The 23,015-nt window shown below is 37.2% G+C and overlaps 1 protein-coding gene across 3 annotated transcripts in view; it reads left to right on the top strand.

Annotated features, from left to right (window-relative positions):
• Window positions 1-23,015, top strand: part of P4HA1 (prolyl 4-hydroxylase subunit alpha 1) — a 103,422-nt gene that overhangs the window by 13,235 nt on the left and 67,172 nt on the right. For 2 of the 3 annotated variants that reach the window (XM_046027206.1, XM_046027205.1), the window contains exons 1-5: window positions 1,628-1,862; window positions 16,572-16,679; window positions 18,825-18,921; window positions 19,834-19,985; window positions 22,520-22,657. In XM_046027206.1, coding sequence (XP_045883162.1) covers window positions 16,604-16,679; window positions 18,825-18,921; window positions 19,834-19,985; window positions 22,520-22,657 — 463 coding nt within the window. In that variant the 5' untranslated portion in view covers window positions 1,628-1,862; window positions 16,572-16,603. Of the gene's footprint in view, window positions 1-1,627; window positions 1,863-16,571; window positions 16,680-18,824; window positions 18,922-19,833; window positions 19,986-22,519; window positions 22,658-23,015 lie in introns of those variants that run through there. The other variant, XM_046027207.1, reaches the window with a different exon arrangement.

The raw sequence follows: 23,015 nt of genomic DNA, 5'->3' as shown, positions 1-23,015 counted from the left end.
GAGCAAGGAGCCTGCCACCAAGATGGATCCCAGGACTAGATGACCTGAGCCCAAGGCAGATGCTCAACGACAGAGCCACACAGGTGGCCCGAAACAGAACTATTATTTCGTTGGTTTTTTTTTTTCTTTTTTAAGATTTTATTCATTTATTTGACAGACAGAGATCACAAGTAGGCAGAGAGGCAGGCAGGGATGGTGGGGGGGGGGGAGCAGGCTCCCTGCTGAGCAGAGAGCCTGATTTGGGGCTTGATCCCAGTACCCTGGGATCATGACCTGAGCAGAAGGCAGAGGCTTAACCCACTGAGCCACCCAGGTGCCCCAGAACTATTATTTCAAAGCAAAAAGCATTTAGTGAGAAGAGTGGCACTGTTTTACGTTTCTGAGAATCTTGTGCTCGCTTCGGCAGCACATACATGTTTCTGAGAATCTCTGTAATGTCTGGCTTAACAGAATTCTCACATCTGCTTCTGCATTCAATCTGTGATATCTGCAATATCACCAAACATGTAATCTCTGCAAAAGCTCAGTCTCAATAGGATGTAATTTTGATCTTGTGGACCTCTGACTACACATTGACAACCGCTGAGTTAGACATCATTGTATCTATTTTCTGGATGCCTAGGGCTTCCAAGTACCCGCTATTTCTGTATCTATATAATCTACTCCACCTCCTAGGTAAGAGTCAAATGTTAATTGTTGCTATGCTTTTTGGCATACATGGAAAACTTTAGAAACAACTTTAATCAATCACAAGTCTTAGAGAAGTCATTCTTCCCTTTTACTGACAAGGGTAATAGGATCTTCTTCATTGTCTGCTCCTTGAGGGCAAGGCTTTGTTCCTTCAGGAATATAATGGCCAAGGCAAACGTTAGACTAAGACCAAACACAACATTGGGTGTCTTTTATGGTGTAACAACAGCATCTAATATTTACCAAGTCCTTTCCGCGTGCTAGGCAGGTACTAAGTGCTTCACATACATTATCTCATTTAATTCTCCTATTCTTTTTAATTCTATTTAATTCATTAAATTCTCCTTCTCCTATTCCTATGAGGAACCTACCATCATTCCCATTTTACAGGGGAGGAAACTGAAATAAAGAGAGCTTAATGCCCTGCGTTGTTTACAGGGCTGAGCCAGGAACTAAATTTAAAAAAATCTGTCTCTGTAGTGCGTATTCTTTATCTACTGATAAAGTATAAAGGTGGCAGAGTGAGATTCGTATAAATTTAACAGTAGAGGTGAAAAAGGCAGGTTTTTAAAGCACAAAGCCTCCGGGCCACGACAGCAGATACACCAAGGATGCACTGTATTATTTTCCACCCGAGGCTGCTTTTCTGCTTCATTCTCTACGCTCCCATGTTCCTCTTCTCAAATTTAAGTAATTTCATTGCAGGTGGTTTCGACGCCCAGGCCTGAGGCCGATATTGAAATTAACGCGTTTAAACAACTTGATGAAAAGCAAGGAGGCAACAAGTACGAAAGGCGACGACGGCGTGGCGAACACCCTGCGCAGGCGCAGGCATGCCGGGCCCTCTCGCCCGCCCCCTCCCCGCTCCGCCTGAGACTCTGGGGCAGGAGGGGAGTACGGGTGTGGGCCGCGGGTGCAGACCGGAGGGAGGCGCGGGCTGGGCGCCTGCGCAATCGCCGCGGCGCTGGTGTGATCGAGCTCACGTAGCGAGGGCTACAGTCGCCTCCTCCCTAGAGCTGCTGTCGCAGCCTAGAGGTTATAAAAGGGCTAACTGGCTCCCTCTACTGCCCAGTCGCGCCGCCCGCGGGCTGAGGGGAGGGAGCAGGTATCCGGCTCCAGAGCAGGCTGCAGGGGATTGAGGAACGCGCCGTCCCTGCCGCCCCACTTCCCAGGTGAGAGGCTCCCCCGACTCTGGAGACTGTAGCTGGGGCCCTGGGACCGCTGTGGCCCTTCTCCGGCAGCTGTGGCGGTCCGCTCCCTGCCCGCTCTGGTGGGATGGCTTGGGGGCGGAGGGTTCTCCGGCTCACCACAGCAACCTGAATACCTTCTTTTCTGGAGACTCGGCCCCGCGCCCCCTCGCTGCCCCAGAGGCCCTTCTGCCCTTCTCCGTGCTTCCCTTCCCCGCCTCGTTGCCGGGTCGGCGCCCCCGACCGTTGGGGCTGTGGCAGCCTCTGTCCCCGCCCTGGGAACCAGGACTTCTTGAATATTCCTTCCCTCCCAGGGAGGGCTCGCCCTGTTGATTATTTTTCCGAGCTGCTCTCATACCTGGTCCTCCGTACAAAAGCTGGGGGGAACAGCGAGGGCGGGGCGTGGGTTTTTGGCCTCCGCGGCGGCAGATGGTTAGCATGTGGCGGAGTGGAGAGCGGATTTTAAAGCTTAGGGCAGGAGGCGAGGCTCTCGAGGCATTTCTGCCCTACCGAAGAGTCGTCGGGTCCGGGAAGCGGACCTAGTCAGGGAAGTTCGGGCTCGACTCATCTGTTGCGCGCGGGGTGTTGCCGGAGCGCTAGATGCTGCCCGCGGCGCCGAGTTTCGGGCTGCTAGGTTGAGGAAGGCGGCTGTCAGTTCACCCAGCCACGGGGGAAGCTACTCTTCCTTCCCTCATCTTCCACGAATTTTTTTAAAGGCACATGAGCGTCCCCCACCATCCCCCTTCTCTTTCTCTCAGCAGAGAGAGTGCTGCTTTTTAGAAGTCCACATCAGTTAAAACGAGTGTCGTGGTTGTGTGAGAACTTTGAGTTGGATTTCACGAGAGCCTCCCAGATGTATGTTTCAAGGGGGAGGGAGGATGGTACCATTTCTATTTCTAGGAGACTGTTTCTCCTAAATAATCGGATGTATTAAGTGGAGTTTAGTTTTCAGACACTTAGATGCCTTCCGGGGAGTGAAGACTCTCGGAATTTGGCACTGTTTGCTTTAAGAAAGGGATGAAGAAGCAGCGAGCTCTCCTTTTAGGAATTGATCTGAAAGGCCACAGAGACTTGCCAATTTCAACTTAACTGTTTCTGGTTTCTCGGAGAGCTCTGGCTCTCGGACTTTCCCTTGGAGTGCCCTCCGAAGGGATGAAACAGCCACTACGTGAGTGGGGGAGGGGAAAAGACGTGGCAGCAGTGTTCTTTCCTCAGGTTTTTGCTCCTTTTTGAAAAAGAGTTTCTGGGAAGAAACTTATTACCCCTTTTAGGTTTAGGTGGGTGAATAGCTTTATGAATGAGGCAAGTCTTTTTCTATGATAAATCAGATGAAATAGTAGGAAAATTGCGATTGAATTTATAAAATATTTTAGAGGGATTTTACTGATTGAGTTTCTATGGAGAAAATGGATACCTTAAGCAGGAAATATTCAAGAAGCTGAAAGTGAACAACTTATAATGTGTTGCCTTAATTTGAAATTTAAATAGGCATTCCCTGTGTTTTTTCTTTAATTTTGGCTTTTAGCCTGTGAATAAAATTTCAGAATCTTAAATAAGAACCTCACATTTTACCTTTTTCTTGCTGTGGGAAGCATAGGTTTTATCATTCACCCTCAAAAGCCGTGTCAGTTTTGATTTTGAAACATTATGCCTTGAGTCCTGCCAGTATTTTAGAAAGCTGATGATGATAGAAAGAGGCGTTTAGAAAGAATGCCTCTTGTAGATTTAACTCAGACTAACTAGGAAAAGGACCACCTTGTCTCTTTTTTAGATAATGCTTTTTCCTTTGATATCTTAATATGAGTTTTATTTTGAAGTACTTAAAGCCAGGACTTAGATAAGTGGACAATTACATTGGTCGTTTTGTACCTTGGTAACCAAGGTAGTAAACAGATAAAAGAAATATATACAACCTTTAATTACTGTAGAAAAATTTAGACAGTGCAAAAGACTTTTGAAAAAAGAAAGCTTCATACCACCTAGGTGGTCCAGGTTGTTGCAGGTGAACCTTGGCTTTCTGATGAGATGTTAACCTTTTCTAATGCTGCAAAGTGGGTTGTATACTGACAAATATTATCACTCATAGGGCTATTAAGTTCCAGTTCCTGCTTTTATTCCAGGGATGCAGCAGGAGTTATTCCAGGGACCCAGTGGTAAAGCTATGAGCTTTCATTTCTATGGAAGGAATACCTTCTTTTATTTAGCAATTAATTATCAACTGGGATATAATTACTGCTCTTAGATTTGAGAAGTATACCCTGTGAGATACATAGTAGCAGTTCTCAACTTATTTTGAGGTCTTGAAATCTGTTGGGAATCTGATAGAAGATATGGATCCTGGATCAGAAAATGGAAATTTGCACATCTGCATGAAGTATTATGTGACATTTATAGATACATCTGTAAACTGGATAAGAATAAAAGATGTATGAAGTTAATCTTTAAGTACATCTACTTATCTTGAGGCAGTGTTTCTTGATTATTTCTGAAAGTGGAACTGAGCTGTAAGTCTGACTGGATTTGAGTATATAGATGATAGTAATCAAGTTTTGATCAAATGGTTTTAGCAAAAGTTGATAGGTTGGTGGGAGAATTGTTGAATTGCTATTGTCTAGGCAATCATACATGATATTGCTTCCCCCTCTTCCCCTCCCTGCATGTTTTAATATGTCTTTGGTTTTACTCTGAAAGTAGAAAATGCTTGAATGTAAACAAAAATAAGTTGCATAGGCCCTTGGCATACAGTGAGTACTTGCATCTTAAAACTAAATCATAATGGTGTATTTGTATCTACAGTATTTGAATATGCAAGCCAAATAAAGTGTGTATGTATATTTGTGAAAATAGTTAACGCTTCATTCATGTTCCTACCCAATCTGTTTATTTGTACACATTGAAGCTATCTTCTCACTAGTTTTCCTCTGGCCAAATATTGTGCCTTAATAAAAACTGGAAGTTCAAAAGACTTCATTAAAATTACTCCAACAATTTTTGAACTTGATATAATGAGAAACATTCCTTTTCTTGATGTTGCTTTGGATGATCAGTATGACTATTAGTATATCTGGTTGGACCTTGGCAAAAATACAGTGTAGCAGTCATGCTTCTTACATAGTGTCATCTGTGAATGCATACTATCTTAGACCTTTTCCTCTTCCTGCTTAGTGTTTCATATAAATATGTCCATGTTTTGGTGATTTACATATTTTCCATTTAAAAAATAATATTGTGATAGGTTAATGTACTCAGCCTTTCTCTCTCGTTAAGCATTTGAGCTTTTCCTCCATGATACGTAGTGCAAAGAGAAGGCTGTAATTTAGTGGTTTCTTCTATCCACCTGCATAGCTACAGTAAACCAGTAAACTTTAACACATGACAATAAACCTTTTGTCAATAATTTTTCCTTCCCCAGTGAAAGAATTTTCTAGGGGCATTAGACTGGGCTCTATAAAGTTTTTTAAATCTACCTGATAACAACTAAAGCGCTCTATATTTTTAAAGTGTTGTTTCATATATTATGTAATTTGATCCTTAAAATAATTCTGTGAGGTAGTTTTATATCATCCTTATTTTTCAAATGAAGAAACTGAGGCTCAAAGAAGTCAAGTAATTTGCTCAAGAATATAGTAACTTTCAGAACTAGGACTTGGACCCAGATTGTCTGTTTTCTGATTCACATTTTAGTACTTCATTCTTGGTAAGTGATCAGATTGAGTCTGAGGAAGTGGAATGGAAAAAAAATTTAATAGCATATTACCAAAGTATTATAAGTGTTTTCAACATCCAGGGTTGAAATAAAGTAGGGTCCCTGGTTAGTATAACTAACTTAATCATTCCACTTAATTTCATTTTAAAAACATTTATAATGTGTCTATTAGACTGGGAGACTCAGAAGAGTAATAAGAAATGTTTTGTAGGATAAATGAAACATGAAAGTTACATGCCATGCAAGCATGTTACTAACATTTCACTTGATGTTAAATCTGAATAAGTGCTGAATGGAAACCCATGTCTAGATTGATATCTTCTGCACCCATGAATTCATCTCTCCTTATTCTAGTATATATGACTTTATTTCATACATCTTTCCCTGAACTTGACAACTTTGGATCTGGCATTAGGAAAAAGAGGGAATTGAAGACTAGAATGAGAAGAGGGAGACTAGGGTTAAGAAAAAGCTGCCCAGTGTCCATTAGGGGATATGAGGTGACCAAATAAAACATTTTTGGTACGTGAATATCCAACTAGACTATCCTTGCTCTGTTGAGTTGCCTTTTATACTTTTCCAAAACCAAACAGATTATTTTCTGTGTCTAGATTCTCTATTTTGTTCCACTGATCTACATGTTTCGTTGAAAATTCTGCTTTTGGAATATTTGCCATCACCTCATATTCCTTACTCAAGCTTAAAAACTCTACAGTGTAAAAATCTAAGTTTTATGTTTCACTTGTATCCTTAGGGTGGTGAAGACAGTAAAGTTTTCTTATCAGAACTTCCTAGGTAAATAAAAAATAGATGAAATTTGTTTTGGAGCAAAAGGGATTGATGGCGGTTTTTGTGTCAGCTAGTAGAGCTGGGGAGTTAAACATTTGGATTTTCTCAGTCTGTCCATGATTTGAATTTGTCTCTTCACTTCAGTGCTACTTTGACTTTTTTTTTCTTTCCAGTTTACTTGTTTACTTACAGAAATAGAAATGTTCTACTAAGTGTTTATTAAAGAAAATGCAGAAGTTGAGTGAAGATTATTGTGATCTGACCTCTCAATTGTTAACTTTTTTTGAGTTTTTAGTTACTATATAAAATTTTAAAGTGTGTGTGTTTATACAAAATCTTTAAACTTAGAAATTAGACTTTAAAACTTCTCACATATATGTTTACCACTCTCCAAATTAGAAAACAAACCTAGTTTTAAGAGTTTGAATCTGTAATTGCTGCTTTTTATATTACTGCTGGGTTTTTAATGCCCTAACCAATATTAATTGACATTTATGTTATTAGATACACAGTTTGATTACTGTAACAACTAGTTTGTACAGCCAAGAGAAGTTACTGCAAGGTCTTTCTTAAAATGAGAAATACATAGACAATGTTAATATTTGGAAATACTAGCATTGATAAGCAACAAATCATATATAATTTAGTGGTTACTTCTTTTCCCTTTTCCCTTCCACTGCCTTTGTCCACTTCTACTCAGATTTTTTTTTTTTTAAAGATTTTATTTATTTATTTGACAGAGAGAGATCACAAGTAGGCAGAGAGGCAGGCAGAGAGAGAGAGGGGGAAGCAGGCTCCATGTTGAGCAGAGAGCCCGATGCGGGGCTCCATCCTAGGACCCTGAGATCATGACCTGAGCCAAAGGCAGAGGTTTAACCCACTGAGCCACCTAGGTGCCCCTCCTACTCAGATTTTTAAATTACAAAAGTCTGCATCTGTCTGCTAGAAGACTAGGCTGCTGCTTGTTCCTTCCTTCCCACCATTCTCCAAGTCTTTTCTTTTCCATGTCCCTTGGGACACCTTTGGCAACAAATCCATGTATTCTTAAGTTCTTCCCCACATCCAAAAGTAATGTTTCTTAAGTGTGTTCTATGTGCAAGTATCCTCCTAGGCACTGCCATCTAAATTACTGGTTGTTGTTTTTTTATTATTATTTGCTGGTAGTCAAATTTGACCTAATATTTTGATGCCTTTTTTGCTTATTCAGCTTTTTGCTAAGGGATCACCAAATAAAGGCAGGCATTGATGAATCTTACTAATTTGGGGGCTTTTACTATCACTTCTGATAAATTTTTTATATTTTTATTTTATATTTATATTTTATATTTTATATTCTGTATCCTGGGCATAAGAATTCTGACCTTCTCCCCCCCCTACATTAGGAAATGTATGCATTTCTAACTAAAGTGTTTGAAATAGTTGAGAGGTATATTATACAGTTTAAAATACATAGTTTAAGAGTCAGTGAAGAATGGCACCATTTCTTTCTCAAACCTTCTGCATCAGCCTACATTTATTTGTAAAATGTTTTTGGTTTAGGGGAACTTGACTTTTCTAATTGAAACAAACTTTAAACATTGAGTTTAAGTTCACATTTTTTTAAACTGATAAAACTTTTTATTTCACTTTTGAATTTTTACATTTTTCCTGATTATTCCATGTAAAGTGGAAACTAGAACTGTTTAAAAGGCATACACAAATCTAGACATCAATAACTGGGGATTTTCTTTTTTGCTATGCTATTTTCACAGCCACAGATGTGCTTGCTAAGGCTATATAACCATCACAGAAGTAAAGGTGAGGCAGAATACTGGTAAAGAAAAAGCAAATTTAAGTTCAATTTTAAATCCAAATTCCAGTTTAAATCTTTTTTAAAAATGGATTAAAATATTGATTCTATTTAAAAAAATATTGATTCTAAACTCTATCTCTGATATAGAAGTGGCACTTACTGGATTTCTAACCATTAAGCCAAAAAATTACCTTGTTATTTATTTTTCCTATAAAAATACTAACCACAGGGTTAGACAAACAATTAGGACTCTGGGTTAAACAGAAACCCAGCTCATACTAACACACAGTGGAATTTATGTAAGTATTGTGGGGATAGGGGGTTGTCTTAACAATTGAGGTCAGGAATGTGATTAGACTTTAAGAATATCAGGAGCATCAGAATGTTTTCTTCTGTCTTTTGTCTATCTTCCTCTCTGTATATTTGCTTCACTTTTATTCTTTGCAGATAAACTTCATTTACTCTTTGACCTATATGTCAAAACTTGGTCCATTACTTCTCCTGAGCTTTATATAATTCAGGCATTCAAAGAGTGCCTATGCTTTTTTTCTCAATTTTATTTTCAAAATTTCCAGGAAAAAACTTTGGTCACTTGGTGAGGGAAGAGGTATCACACTGTATTAAATGACTGATGAAACTATGAGGATGAATTAAAGGTAGATTGGGGCAGTTTCCAGAAGAGAGAGTAGTGGTGGTAGAGGCACCCTATAGGCAAAATAGGTGTGTGTTTTTAAATGATACTATATTCAGGTTCTTCCTGACAAGGAAAACTTTGAGTTTTGCAAGAATCTCCAAAAAACAGACTATATAGTACTTCAGTTAAGCCTAATATCTTGATTTAGAGCTTCTTTCCAACTAAATTTCAAAATGCTGTTCAGTTGGAATTACACCAGCGACTGGGTTCACTTCTCAAGTACAGAGAGCTGTGGGAAAACTAGCATGATTCCTGAGTTTTTGTTAGAAAAATTGGTCATAGCCATTAGAGCACTTGTCTGTTAGATTGTATGTACTCGAGATGTGGCTTACTCTCTTTGGGAGCATAAGTATGACTGGAATTCATGGTGTTAAGTTAAAACAAATGGCAGTTTGCCAGAGGGATTATAGGAAAGAGCTGTAATATAACTATTCTATTAGTAAGTACTCTTAGTTGTCTTAGAAAATCCATCCTACTTACATGGGAGAGACATGCCAAGTCTTGGTATACACCATATTGTTGTAGCCTGAATTAGAAGCCTGGATTTGTGTTGGTCTTTTGCATTCATTATAAAAAGTGTTAAAAAAAAAAAAAAAAAAAGTCTAACATAGATGTTGGGAAGACCAATAGTCGAATGTTGGATTTGTATGAGGTTAAGTAAATTTAAGCAGGAGCCCTCTGAAAGAAGATTTGGAACAGCTGTGGAAGGTATGGAGCGACTGGTAGAAGGAGACCTGTGGAAAGTTTTTAGTGTCAGAGAAAGTTTAGGTTAGAATATCAAGCATTCTTTAGTTGACCTTATTAATTTTTAATGACTTATCTGGAAAAGATCAAGTTTTTAAAATGTTGAAATTTTTTCTTGGAAGATAAATGTTAGACTGAAAGGTTAATATAATTATTTGCCAGACCCTGTTCCTGGTAATTCATTAAGTAACTTGTACATGCACTTCAATGAATCCTGATAACTCAAAGTTGTAAATATTTACAATGTAGTAGAACTGTTTTAAATCTGTTCCCAGGTTTTATTGACTTGTGAGTGTGTGGGATTGGACTTTTTTCTGGGAGAAGGACTGTAGGATAGTTTTGGATAAATATTATACTACGCAATTTATTTTTATTCGGGCTTACCTGAGAATATGTTTTCCAGAAAGATTTCTTCATACTTTTTTCCTTATAGTTTCTAAAATACAATACTCATGCATATTAAACACGTGTAATGTACATGTATGTTATAAAAATTAAATAAGCACTCATGAGCCTACCACCTAACCAAAAACTAAAATATTATCAGTAATGTATCTGTAGTGTTTCTATAGTAAATTTAATGCTAGTATGAATTTGTCTTTGACTCCCCTTTGACTTTTTTTTTTTTTTTTGGAGTCCGGTCTTTTCAGGGAGCTGAGATTCACCTTCCTTCCATCCTCTTTAACCCATTTACATTCTATTTCCAGCTTGTTGGAGGATTTAGAACAGGAGACATTGTTATCTTACTATTTAAAAAGGTTTTTTGTTTGTTTGTTTGTTTTTTTACTTTAAGTAACCTCTACACCCATTGTGGAGCACAGACTTTTACAGCTCTGAGATCAAGAGTCTCATGTTCTACCGACTGAGTTAGCCAGGCGCCCCTGTATCTTACTGTTTTTGATAAAACTCCGGTGTCTTTTAGGATGCTTGATTCTTAGATGCTTATAATGATTTGCTATGCAAGCTGCTAACTGATTGAAGATGGAAATAAATGGAAGTGAGACATCAGAAGTAAGGAAACCATTGTTTTAAAAACCTGTGATTGGTAAAGATATGCTTGCTTATTAACAACTATCTAGTTTTAAAAGAGATTGGAGGAGGGGTGCTCGAGTGGCTCATATGGTTGAGGATCTGACTCTTGATCTCAGTTCAGGTCTTGATCTCACAGTCTTGAGTTCGAGCCCCCTGTTGGGGTCCATGTTGGGAATGGAGCCTACTTTAAAAAAAAAAAAAAGATTAGAGGAACTATTCACTAGAATAATTAGACATTGAATTTTATTTTTCAAAAAATAAATTGAAGTAAAATTTTACTCTTTTAAAGGTAGAAAGCACCTTTTGTGTGATTTTAACGGATGTTTGTATCTGGTTTTTCAAAGTGTAATCCCCAGACCAGCAGCATCACCATCACCTAAGAACTTATGTACAATATCTACATGTCTCAGACCTTTAGGGGATTCTGATAGAACTAAAGAACCACTGCTGTATAAGGCTGTCTTCATTTGTTGGGCAAAGTAGTTTGGAGTAATGCTATGTGGGTGTGAACTTTATATTGCAAATGATAGAAATCCAGCTTTTTGTAGTTTAAAATTCCTTAAAAAGGGAATTTAGAGGCTCCCTTTACCGGGTTGGGAGCCGAAGATTTTTCGGGTAGCTCACAGATTCAAAGCAATAATTGGAAAAATCAGGACTATGGAGCTTGGAAATGTCTCTGGGTGACTTTGTTCTGTTTATAGATTGGGTTCCTATGTGTCCTGGACACTCTGACAGTGTAGTTCGTGGCTGGATATTTGGGTTAATTTCATATAAACTTCCTATCTTTGTAGCAGAGAGAGAAATCTGGAGGCTAATACAATTAGAATGTAGAAGAGGCACAAATGTGGATCGTACTCGTTAGCTACTTTTTTGTATTAAAGAGGAGTTACCACTTCATTAAAAGCTTAGGGTGATGTACATAATATGGGAGTTGATGTTTTATTATTACTGTAGGTTTATGATTTTGCACAGAGTTAATTTTTTGTCACTATAAAAGTAAATATACTCTAGGACATCTGGAAAATACAGAGAAATAGAAAAAAATTACCTAATGTTCTGCTGTCCAGAAACAACTACATTTTGGTGAATTTCCTCTGTATATTTTCATGCATAGTTATTATCATATTATGATGTTAATTTTTTTCTTTGTTTTTGACCCATATTTATTTATGACTTTCTGTCAGCATAGTGGAAAGTTAATCTAATTCAGTAAGATTCCACTAGTGTTGTATGATGTTAATTTATTTTAAGACTTCAGTTTTTTAAAAGCAGTTTTAGGTTCACAGCAAAATTGAGAGGATGGTACAGAGATTTCCCATATGCACCCTGCCCCTACACATGGACAGCCTCAACATCCTTCACGAGAGTGGTACATTTGTTGTAACTGACTGAATCTACATTGACTCATTATAATTACCCGAAGTCCATACATAGTTTACATCACCCATTCACTCTTGATGTTGTATATTCTGTGGATTTGGACAAATGTATGTCTAAAAAATAAATGATGTATTTATCATTATGATATCTTAGAGTATTTTCACTGCCTTAAAAATCTTCTCTGCTCCATCTCTTCATTCTCCCACCTCCCAACCACAGGTATTTTTACTGTCTTCATAGTTCTAGAATTTCTTTTGTTGGAAGCGTACAGTACATAGCCTTTTCAGATTGGCTTTTTAAACTTAGAAATATGCAGTTAAGGCTTGTCTCCCTTAGAAAGATCCCATGTTTTTTTCATTTTTTCCCTCCCTACCCACCACGACCATCTCACAAAACAAACTGAGAGTTGCTGCGGGGTGGGGGTGGGGGTAGGGATAGGGTGGCTGGGTTATGGACATTGGGGAGGGTATGGGCTATGGTGAGTGCTGTGAAATGTGTAAGCCTGATGATTCACAGACCTGCACCCCTGGGGCAAATAATGTATTATATGTTAATAAAAAAATAAAAAAAAATATGCATTTAAGATTCTTTCATGTCTTTTCATGGTTGGAAAGCTCATTTCCTTTTAGCATGAAGTAATACTCCATTGTCTGGATGTGCCAGTTTATTTATCCATTTACCTACTGAAGGACATTTTGGTTGCTTCCAAGTTTTGGCATTTTGAAGAAATATAGGAATATCCATGTGCAAGGGGTGCCTGGGTGGCTCAGTGGGTTAAAGCCTCTGCCTTTGGCTCAGGTCATGATCCCAGGGTCCTGGGATCAAGTCCCACTTGTGCTCTCTGCTCAGCGGGGAGCCTGCTTCCCCTACCCCCCTCTGCCTCTCTGCCTACTTGTGATCTCTGTCTGTCAAATAAATAAAATCTTAAAAAAAAAAAAAAGACATCCATGTGCAGGCTTTTGTGTGGACATAAGTTTTCAAATTTGGGAGTTAAATTGAAAGGAGAACAGTTACCAGATTGTATGGTAAGAGTGTGTCTGATGTTTTAAGAGACTACCAAACCGGGGCGCCTGGGTGGCTCAGTGGGTTAAGCCTCTGCCTTCAGCTCAGGTCATGATCTCAGGGTCCTGGGATCGAGCCCCGTATCGGGCTCTCTGCTTGGCAGGGAGCCTGCTTCCTCCCTTCTCTGGCTGCTGCTCTGCCTACTTGTAATCTCTCTCTCTCTCTCAATCTGTAAAAAAAAAAAAAAAAAAAAGAAAAAAAAAAAAACAACTTAAAAAAAAAAAAAAAAAAAAGAGACTACCAAACCATGGTGGCTTTACTGTTTCGCATTCTCACCAGCAATGAATGTGAGTTTGTTAATTTTTAAATTTTATGTTTTCATTTAAATTCACAAGTTAAAGGATATACTCATTTTTTAAAAAGTGAGTGTGCAAAGATGCACTTCCTATGTTTACTGCAAAGTTTCTTTCTTTTGGTTTTTAAGGTTTTTTTATTTATTTGACACAGAGAGAGATCACAAGTAGGCAGAGAGGCAGGCAGAGAAAGAGGGGAAAGCAGGCTCCCTGCTAAGCAGAGAGTCTGATGTGGGGCTCAATACCAGGAACCCGGGATCATGACCTGAGCTGAAGGCAGAGGCTTAACGAACTGAGCCACCCAGGCGCCCCAAGGATATACTCATTTTAAGTTCTGTGACAGATTTATAGCACCTTCTTTACATATTTTTAATTGTGAATTTGTTAAATTTAATTGTTCGTTTGAAGGACAAAAAAATGGGTCTTTGATAACTGAGTGAACTTTTCTGTTTATTTATAGTTCTTCTGTGACTTTATGCATTCTTAATCTTTTCTATTAATATCTTAGTGTTTTTTTTATTTGTATGAACTCCTTAAATGAGCTCCATTTCCTTTAGTTTCCTAGTTTGTACTATATAGGGTTTTGTTTTTTGTTTTTTTGCTAGAGCATGCATGCTGTCCTTGAGCAGGGAGAGGGAGAGAGAATCTCAAGCAGGCTCCATGCTCAGCACAGAGCCCGACGTGGGGCTCAATCTCAGGACCCTGAGATCATGACCTGAGCAGAAATCAAGAGTTAGACACTTAACCGACGGCGCCCTGTTTATGGGGTTTTTAAAAAACACATATAAGCCTAGATTATTTTGTGTACTCAAATTCCATCTGGCTTTTGATAGTTTATTTGTTCTATCTTTTTTAAAGTTTAAAGATTCTTTTCTCCTTGTAGAGATCCAGTAACCTTTCTTTTTGTTATTTTTTGTTGGTTATAGCTCTTTAATACACATAGAATTGGTTTTGCAGCATGATGTGAGGTAAAGGTGTTTGTATTCTTCATTTGATTAATGCTTTGTATTTCTGTGAGTTCTATCATTGTTGAAATGCAGTTTTCAAACTTTGGTTCTCGATTCATTGAGGGATTTAAGGACTTTGAAAGATGACAAAAAAAACCCCTTGAGTTACAAAATACATTTTAACTGTGAAAAAATAACCTCTTACCTGACCAATCTAAACCATCTCATCAGAGTTGAACATTTGGACAGCATTTCTGATTAGCCTTTTGTTAGTAGAGCAAAAGCATTTATATTTTCTGGAAATAACATTTATTCATGAAGAAAATTATGGCAGAAATCTGTGTAAACAGTGAGAAGATTCTAGACTTTTCAGACAGCCCAGGATTTTGAAAAAGGCTTGTGCTTTGGCAGGAGCCCAAGAGAGGAAGTGTCTGCATCTGCTGCATTCTAGAAGCCTTCCCAAAGAGTTACTGTAAAGCAGCCAAGAGAGCAGTGTATTTCACTACTGTGTGGTTCTGGAAGTATCTGGAAGCTTGTGGCAAACTTGAGGCAGGAGAATGTCGGTTTCTGTGGTGATCTATTTTTTATTCAAGAAGGGGAAAGGGGTTTTGTTTTTGTTTTTTGTTTGTTTGTTTTGGCGGAACAGGGAGCTTTCCAATGTGGACTTGAACCTGTTGGTTTAGGTGAAGTCACTTGGAAAGAGTCAGAAGTGCCTGCTCAAAGAGGAATAGGGAAACAAGAAGAGTAACCAATGGGAGCCTGTTACTGGGGCAAGAGGTACTGTAATAGTAACTTCTGTAAAGTAATAGGGAGGACTTAAAAGTCCATGTATGTGATGGTGAAGGAGCAAGAAAAGAGTGCTGTTGGGGCATTTGGGAAAGAAGGGTAAAATCTTTTCTGATGGTTAGTTGATATTTGCACCTGTTGTGAAGAATTCGTTCTAGAAAAGTCAGTGCTACCAGGGACAAAGAAAAAAGAAGAGCTTTGCTGCCAGCTTTAAAAAAAAAAAAAAAAAATCCGTAGCTGTGTACTGGGCTAAGTAAGCATTTTTACATAGAACATAGTAGATAGAAAAACCTCAGCACTAGGTCCCTTGAGAGAAATTGCTAACGTAAATCGACAGGCTGTTTATTCTTTTTGGATTCTGTACAACTTTTTAAAAATAATAGCTTTTATTGAGATATAATTCATGTACCATAGAGTTCACCCATTTAATGGTCATGATTCAGTGGTTTTTAGTACTTTTACTGTGTTCTTCAGCCATCAATTACCACAGTCAATTTTAGAATGTTTTCATCACCCCAAAAATCTATAACTTTTTTTTTTTAAGTAGTTCCATGCCCAGCGTGGAGCCCAACACGGGGCTTGAACTCATGATCCTGAGCTCAAGACCTGAGTTGAGATCAAGAGGCAGACATTTAACCAACTGAGCCACCCAGGCGTCCTGAAAATGTACAACTTTTTTTTTTTTTTTTTTTTCTTTTTTTTTTTTTTTAAGATTTTATTTATTTATTTGACAGAGAGAAATCACAAGAGAGGCAGGCAGAGAGAGAGGGGGAAGCAGGCTCCCTGCTGAGCAGAGAGCCCGATGTGGGGCTTGATCCACGCGGGACCTCGAGATCATGACCTGAGCTGAAGGCAGAGGCTTTAACCCACCGAGCCACCCAGGCGCCCCAAAAATGTACAACTTTTAATTGAACTTGTTTTAAAATTGAAAGCCATGTAGGGAAAACATGGAACAAGTTAGGAATTTAAAGGATAAAGCAGTGGCTCTGAAAACTTTTTTTCCCTTTAAAACATTCTAACATTTTAGAATGTATTTTGGTAATATTTAATTTAAATTACTTTAATGGAGTAGTATATTTTTACGGGAAATTTATAGTTTAGATGTAGATAACAGAAAACTTATTTTTCAGGCTATATGAAAGAGGTACTATCTAATCATTTTAATTATAGTAGTAACTAAGGAGAAAACAAACGGGTTGAATTTTTAAAGCGTAAATATCAGGTGATAACAAACCTTTATATTTTTCTTTAAGATGAAACATAAGGTTAGTACTTTACTGGTATGAAAAGTAAGATAGTAGCTCTTGTTAATTAAATTATTAAATCAACTTTTAAGAATTAACAATAGTCTATGGGCAACCTTAGTGTCTGACATACATTTTGTTCATAGAAAAAATTGGTTAGGAACTTTTCCTACCTTCCTTTTTGTTGTTGTTGCTATTGGTTTAATGGCCCTATTTCTCTTGTAGGTGTGTGATCCTGAAAAATTAAGTCTTCCAAGATGATCTGGTGTATTTTAATTGTAGGGGTTCTACTTCCCCAGTCTTTGGCCCATCCAGGCTTTTTTACTTCAATTGGTAAGTCTTACTCTTTTTTGGTTTGTATTGATCTTGCATTTAAAAAATATCCATTTTTTTAGTGTTTTGGGTTTGTTTGTTTTTTTAAGATTTTATTTCTTTATTTGACACAGAGAGACAGAGAATAAGCATGGGAGTGGCAAGGGAAAGGGAGATACCAAGTGAGAGGAAGAAGCAGGCTCCCTGCTGAGCTGTTACTAGGATCATGACTTGAGCGGAAGGCAGCTGCTTAACCAACTGAGCCACCCAGGCGCCCCATTTTTTTAGTGTTTTTAAATCAGTAAAAACAAATACAGTGTATTCCTAGAGACTGAAGCACTGATTTAGTTCCTTTCCCCCACAAGTCTGTTTTTAAAATTTAATTAAAAAATTTTTTTCTGATCACAAAAACAGTACATTTTGAGGTTAAAACTTAAAAAAATTGGGGCATCTGGGTGGTTCAGTGCGTTAAGCCTCTGCCTTTGGCTCAGGTCGTGATCTCAGGGTCCTGGGACTGAGCCCCACATTGGGCTCTCTGCTCAACAGGGAGCCTACTTTCCCCTCTATCTCTGCCTGCCTCTTAGCCTATTTGTGATCTGTCAAATAAATAATTTTTTTTTAAATTTTAAGAAAATTTAGAAAAGCATATCAAGAAAATTCTTTGTTAATGAGTCCACTTAGATAATTTAATAGTCTTTTTTTAATGCGGAGGTACAAATAATACACTGTACATGATTTCATAACCTGCTATTTCCATTTAAGAATCTACTATGAGGGGCGCCTGGGTGGCTCAGTGGGTTAAGCCGCTGCCTTCGGCTCAGGTCATGATCTCAGGGTCCTGGGATCGAGTCCCGCATCGGGCTCTCTGCTCGACAGCGAGCCTGCTTCCCTCTCTCTCTCTCTGCTTGTGATCTCTGTCAAATAAATAAATAAAATCCTTAAAAAAAAAAAAAAAGAATCTACTATGAACACAAGTTATTTTTTTCTATATCATAATTTAAAAAAAATCTTTGAAAGTATTACTAAAATAGCATATGGTTAAAGAAGAAACAAACAAAAATACATAGAATGTAAGACTTCCACATGTCCTCTTTCCCCCAGAAATATTTTTCATGTTTGATATGTATCCTTTTATGTTTTCCTATATGTATACTTCATCTGCCTTAAACGAGATGTTTTCCTTCATGCTGTTAACCAGTTCTACCCTTGTGTGATTGGAGTGCTAACGAAAACACAAGTATTATATTTTTGTTATCTAATTTTGTGATATACAATGGGGAGTCGTCTTATCCCACTATAAATAACTGCACATGGATGCTTTGAATTTCATTTGTAAAATGTACCTTTTGTTAGTGTGGTTTTAGTTTATTGAATACAAATTTAATTCTAATCAGTCTCAAGAACAAAAAAAGGTGAGAGCAGAGGTAGGGAAGAAGAAAAAGTAGTGTTGTTTTGTAATTTAAAAACAAATTTTTAAATTTTAAATTATTTTTATTTTTTTAATAAACTTTTTTTTAAAAGATTTTATTTATTTATTTGACAGACAGAGATCACAAGTAGGCAGAGAGGCAGGCAGAGAGAGAGAGGGGGAAGCAGGCTCCCTGCAAAGCAGAGAGCCCGATGTGGGGCTTGATTCCAGGACCCTGGGAATCATGACCTGAGCGGAAGGCAGAGGCTTTAACCCACTGAGCCACCCAGGCGCCCCTAAAAACAAATTTTTAGAACAACTTGCCAATATGGTCCAGTTGGCAGAATAAAGTAGCTTGAAAGTTAGAATTGGAACACAATTGTCTTTATTTAGTTAAAAAGAAAAAAGATGTTTTCTCCAACATATCTGAGTTTAAAATCAGTTCAATCTTATCAAAAGAATGAAGCATTCCCTTTTTTTTTTTTTTTTTTTAAGATTTTGTTCCTTTATTTGAGAGAGAAAGCATGAGAGAAAAGAAGGTCGGAGGGAGGAGCAGACTCCCTGTGGAGCTGGGAGCCTGTTGCGGGATTCTATCCTGGTACTCCAGGATCATGACCTGAGCGGAAGGCAGTTGCTTAACCAACTGAGCCACCTAGGTGCCCCAGAATGAAGCATTCTTGATCATTTTAAAATTATTCTAAAATACTTGTGTTGACCACTGTGGGTATTTGATAAACCTTCCCTTCTTCTCCTTCTAGGTCAGATGACTGATTTGATCCATACTGAGAAAGATCTGGTGACTTCTCTGAAAGACTATATTAAGGCAGAAGAGGACAAATTAGAACAAATAAAAAAGTAAGCAAAGCGTTCTACTTATTAGGATTCAACTCCACCTGGATGTTTTCATTCTAGAGCTAAAACATTCTTTGAGTGAAAATGGAAGCCACCTGTCTTAAAAACTGGCTGAAATGGCTAAAATAGGAGCATTGAAAACAAGAGTTAGGCCTGGGCCAGGAGTTTAGATAAGGATATAAATGGGGATAGGTGTTGAATGACAGTTTCTCAAATGGTTGCTAATATCTTCTGTCTTCTTCTAACCTCTCTAATCAAGTCATCTTCTAGAGCAGTTTTCAAATTCTATTTATCCTTCACTCCTTTGGTTCCATTCTAGAGATTACAGTGATAAATATGTTAATTATTAATTGATACAGTTTTTCCTTACCTGCTGATTTATTTTTAACTGACTCAGGCTCAGAGTTAATCCTGACTTGAGAATTCCTGCCTTTTATTTAGTGAGTAGGTGAGTAGTCAGGGTTTTTTTGTCTATTTGTTTTAAAATACAGTTTTTAGATACTGAATGTAAAATTTTGGTGTTAAGTTTGATTTAAATGAACATGTTACTGATGTTCGATTGGGCTAATTTGTATTTTATAACCAATTATTTGGCTTTAAGGACCTGTGCGGAGATGAATTTTTAGACCCTTAGTACAGGGATCCAGTCACACCTTTTCTAAGATAGGTTCCATTTACTGTAGCCATTTGAGAGAAACAAAACTAAAAGAAAAAGATTATTATATTTTTATTTTACCAAGCTAGATTTTACCCATAATAGTCTTGGCTTTTAAAAAATTTATAATTTCATTTTAAAAAGAGTTTTTAAATACAGTTTTCACTCTTAAACCTGGTCTTTTTTCTGAGTGCTTTATTAAGTTGTGTTCTTCCTTATTAAGTGTATGTGTGCTCCATTTATATGTCTTATGTGTATAGATGGGCAGAGAAGTTAGATCGACTAACCAGCACAGCAACAAAAGATCCAGAAGGCTTTGTTGGGCACCCTGTAAATGCATTCAAATTAATGAAACGTCTGAACACTGAATGGAGTGAGTTGGAGAATCTGGTTCTTAAGGATATGTCAGATGGTAAGTCAGATGGTAAGACTAAGGAGCCAAAAAAAGTAAGACAATATTGCTGCCATGTGTGGAAATGCCAGTACTAATAAATTCATTTCCAGAACATCAAGTGTTCGGTGTTGTGACTAAATTGTTGCAGGGGTATATTTGGTTTGACTGGAGTTAGTCTATATCCTGAATTCCTTAATTTAAAAAAAGGGAATAAAAACTGGAAAAAATGAAAATAACTTTAGTGTTAAAAAAAAAAATAAGTAATTTCTGTTGTTGGTGACTAGCGCTGGTGCTTTTTGCTTTGAAATTTACAAAAGTTTATCAATTATTTGATATACAGTTTCAATTCTGAGAGTAATTGTTCCCATTTTAGGATTATCTTCAGATGTCAAAAATTTATGGATAAATCTCCATCATCTCATCTATTGTTCATGTATTGGGAGTGCTACTATAAGGAAAAGTGTTAGCTGTGTTCTATATAGTATTTTGAATCTTAGACTTCTTTTACTTCAACAATAAATTAAAAAACTAAGACCGCAAACAGTAACAGTGAAGGTCTTTCTAATTAAAACAAAGTTGTATTTGGAGTATTGAGGTGTTTTAGGTATTTTAGTAGCAGACACAGAAAACTAAGCCTAGAGTTTAGGAATTAGAGGGAATATGCTTAGATAAAATACTTGTTCAGTGACTAAAGGTGGAATGAAAAACAGCAAGAAGAAGGGATAGAACTGAGTTAACTATGTAAATGAAAATACTCCAAGGGTGCGTATGAGTGTTTCTAAGCGGTAAACTATTAGGCAAAGGACAGAAAGCCTCGAGGAGAAAAATTAAGGCAAGCCCTTGTGAAAACTGCATTGTGAGAAGGAAATACCAGTGATTATTTGATACAGCACCATGACAACATTTTTAAAGTCCTGTATGTGTGTGTGCACACACATATACACATTTATTTATTTATGAAAGATTTTATTTATTTATTTGACAGACGGATCACAGGCAGGCAGAGAGGCAGGCAGAGAGAGAGAGGAGGAAGCAGGCTCACCGCAGAGCAGAGAGCCCGATTTGGGGCTTGATCCCAGGACCCTGGGATCATGACCCGAGCTGAAGGCAGAGGCTTTAACCCACTGAGCCACCCAGGCGCCCCTACACATTTATTTATTAACTTAATTTTTAAAAAATTCTCAATATTTTGATCTTTATGACCTAAGTTCTTTGATAAGGTAAACTTTGAGACTTTGATGTTCTAATCTGTGGTAGTCATCCCATAGTGCTGTAATACATATATTTTTCTTCTTTTTTAGGGAGGGGATTTAAGCAACTTCTTGGATTTATTTTGAGTCATAAGAAAATCTGTAAAACTTGTTGTAAAATTCCATGTGGACATTGTGACTACGGATTGATCTTAAAACTAAAAAATATGCTTGATACGAACTTTAGCCCTCTCCTAGCTAGTTGTTCATTTGTACATTTTCATTAACATAAAAATGCCTGGCTGATCAAATACACACACAAAAAAATTTTTGCTGATCAAAATACACAGTTGCCTGTAAGTAAATGTAAGAGGAGGGAAGTTTCATATCTAATTTTTATTTGCAAATGATATTATTATTAAAATTTTAAATTACTTGTTTTTGTTTTTTTAGTTCCTTAAGGAGTATTTAGCATCCATTCTCCTTAGGCATTATATAATTATCATCATTACTTTGTTAGTTTGGCTGTTGCTATATTTTATATAAAACCTTTCAAAATTAAAATTAGGGGCACCTGGGTGGCTCAGTGGGTTAAGCCTCTGCCTTCAGCTCAGGTCATGATCTCAGGGTCCTGGGATTGAGCCCCACATGGGGTTCTCTGCTCTGCAGGGAGCCTGCTTCCCCCTCTCTCTCTCTGCCTGCCTCTCTGTCTACTTGTGATCTCTCTGTCAAATAAATAAAATCTTGAAAAAAAATTAAAATTAGATTAAAATTAGAACAAATCTTGGTCGATCACTATATTCAGTAATATAACAGATCTAAATATATTTTAATAAATGAGCCACTTTATAATCTTAAACATGTAATTCATCTCTCTCCCCCCTCAAAGGATTATACCAAACTTTGTATATTTACATATTTATATAATGAGTGACACATGGAAGAAGAAAATAGAACTTTTTAAAAATGCATACATTTACCATCTGTTATCCTAAAGTATAATTGGTTGCCAATGGATGTCATTTTCAAATCCATAAATCCATTTTTCAAGCTTAGTGGAGGCTCTTTTGTGTAACTAAATATGCAGTTATCATGTTGATTTTTACCTAATATGATGTGATTTATGCAATGACTTCAGATTACTTAAGTGACATTAGGATTTGGGAAGATTAAATAAGTTAGAGGTATTTCAAGTCTTAGTGTATTTAGTTTTTTTTTCTTGTTGAGCATGTGGAGCTTTAATGGCATGGTAGAAAATTATAATAAAATTAATTTTGAAAAGTCCTTGTGAGCACTGTATATTGCATATTGGAAGTCTATTCTAGAGTTTTTCTTTTTCTTTTCTTTTTTTAAAATTTCAAGGCTTTATCTCTAACCTAACCATTCAGAGACAGTACTTCCCTAATGATGAAGATCAGGTTGGGGCAGCTAAAGCTCTGTTGCGTCTCCAGGATACCTACAATTTGGATACAGACACCATCTCAAAGGGTAATCTCCCAGGTAAGAATTCTTCTAGCATATATAACATATATTACCTAGTTGTTCTATTCAGTCCATTAGAATGTTAATCTAAAAGAAAACTTTTGCATTTTAAGGCTTTTAACATTAATTTATTTCACAGTCTTTGAAGGCAAAGACTCTCTTTCCCTAGGACTTAATAGTTGTGGGTAAGTTTATAGCTTGTTACTGTGAAAGCTTAATATTATAAGAACTTAACTTTAGGCATTATTTGCCTGGAAAAAAAACAATCAGTTTTCCTTATGTTTTTCTTTAGAACATCAAATGTTTGTAAAGTTATAAAGGAATTGGTGTACACAGATTTTTAAAGTGGTCTTTTTTTTTTTTTTTTTTTTTTTTT

This window comes from Meles meles, chromosome 13, assembly GCF_922984935.1.
Source record: "Meles meles chromosome 13, mMelMel3.1 paternal haplotype, whole genome shotgun sequence".
NCBI lineage: Eukaryota > Metazoa > Chordata > Mammalia > Carnivora > Mustelidae > Meles > Meles meles.
The sequence above is the reverse complement of the archived record's forward strand: the minus strand, read 5'-3'. Positions and strand labels throughout refer to the sequence as shown.